The sequence below is a fragment of the Meleagris gallopavo genome, unplaced genomic scaffold (genome assembly GCF_000146605.3).
Source record: "Meleagris gallopavo isolate NT-WF06-2002-E0010 breed Aviagen turkey brand Nicholas breeding stock unplaced genomic scaffold, Turkey_5.1 ChrUn_random_7180001858532, whole genome shotgun sequence".
Taxonomy (NCBI): domain Eukaryota; kingdom Metazoa; phylum Chordata; class Aves; order Galliformes; family Phasianidae; genus Meleagris; species Meleagris gallopavo.
In genome coordinates this window covers 1-1,271 of record NW_011124472.1, presented here as the reverse complement: position 1 = coordinate 1,271, position 1,271 = coordinate 1, and the positions used below count along the sequence as shown (strand labels likewise).

Genomic DNA, 1,271 nt, shown 5'->3' with positions numbered 1-1,271 from the left:
GGTTGTGCGGTTGTGCGGTTGTGTTGTTGTGCGGTTGTGTTGTTGTGGCCCGGTGGTATCATTGCCTCCCGATCGCCGTGTTCTTGCCGCTATTCCGGTCGTCGCCGCGCGGTGGCGCTGTCGTTGCTCTTCCGGGTGCCGCCGCGCGGTGGCGCTGTTGCTGACGGCCGCCCGCAGGTAAAGGCCCCGAGACGCTGCTGGCCGGGCAGCGGTTGGACGACAACGAGTGGCACAGCGTGCGCGTCGTGCGGCGCGGCCGCAGCCTGCAGCTCTACCGTGGACAACGTCACTGTGGAGGGTAGGCGGGGGGGGGGCACAGGGGGTGGGGGGGGTGTGGGGATGTGGGGGGAGGGCTGTGAGACCTTGGGGATGTGGGTGGGGGTCCATGAGGCCGAGCTCTATGGGGCCGAGCTCTATGGGGCCAAATTCCATGGGGCTGAGCTCTATGGGGCTGAGCTCTATGGTGCCGAACTCCATGGGGCTGAGCTCTATGGGGCTGAGCTCTATGGGGCTGAGCTCTATGGAGTCAAACTTCATGGGGCTGAGCTCTATGGAGCCAAACTTGATGATACCAAACTCTATGGGGCTGAGCTATATGGGGCCAAACTCTATGGGGCTGAGCTCTATGGGGCCAAATTCCATGGGGCTGAGCTCTATGGTGCCGAACTCCATGGGGCTGAGCTCTATGGGGCCAAACTCTATGGGGCTGAGCTCTATGGGGCCAAATTCCATGCGGCTGAGCTCTATGGTGCCGAACTCCATGGGGCTGAGCTCTATGGGGCTGAGCTCTATGGGGCTGAGCTCTATGGAGTCAAACTTCATGGGGCTGAGCTCTATGGAGCCAAACTTGATGATACCAAACTCTATGGGGCTGAGCTATATGGGGCCAAACTCTATGGGGCTGAGCTCTATGGGGCCAAATTCCATGGGGCTGAGCTCTATGGTGCTGAACTCCATGGGGCTGAACTCAGTGGGGCTGAGCTCTATGGGGCCAAACTCCATGGGGCTGAGCTTTATGGGGCCGAGGTCTATGGGGCTGAACTCTATGGCGCCAAACTCTCTGGGGCCGATCTCTCTGGGGCCGAGCTCTATGGGGCTGAGCTCTATGGGGCTGAGCTCTATGGGGCTGAGCTCTCTGGAGCCAATCTCTCTGGGGCCGAGCTCTATGGGGCCGATCTCTCTATGGGGCTGAGCTCTATGGTGCCAATCTCTCTAGGGCCGAGCTCTATGGGGCCGAGCTCTATGGGGCCGATCTCTCTGGGGCCGATCTC

At 61.0% G+C, this 1,271-nt stretch overlaps 1 protein-coding gene across 1 annotated transcript; it reads left to right on the top strand.

Annotated features, from left to right (window-relative positions):
• Positions 1–369: 369 nt before the first annotated feature.
• On the top strand, positions 370–1,200 carry LOC109364451 (uncharacterized protein slr1819-like; the record flags this gene model as incomplete). The annotated part of the gene is made up of 1 exon (XM_019611090.2): positions 370–1,200. A coding segment is annotated over exon 1 (831 nt), but the record flags the coding sequence as incomplete, so codon positions are not given.
• Positions 1,201–1,271: the final 71 nt, after the last annotated feature.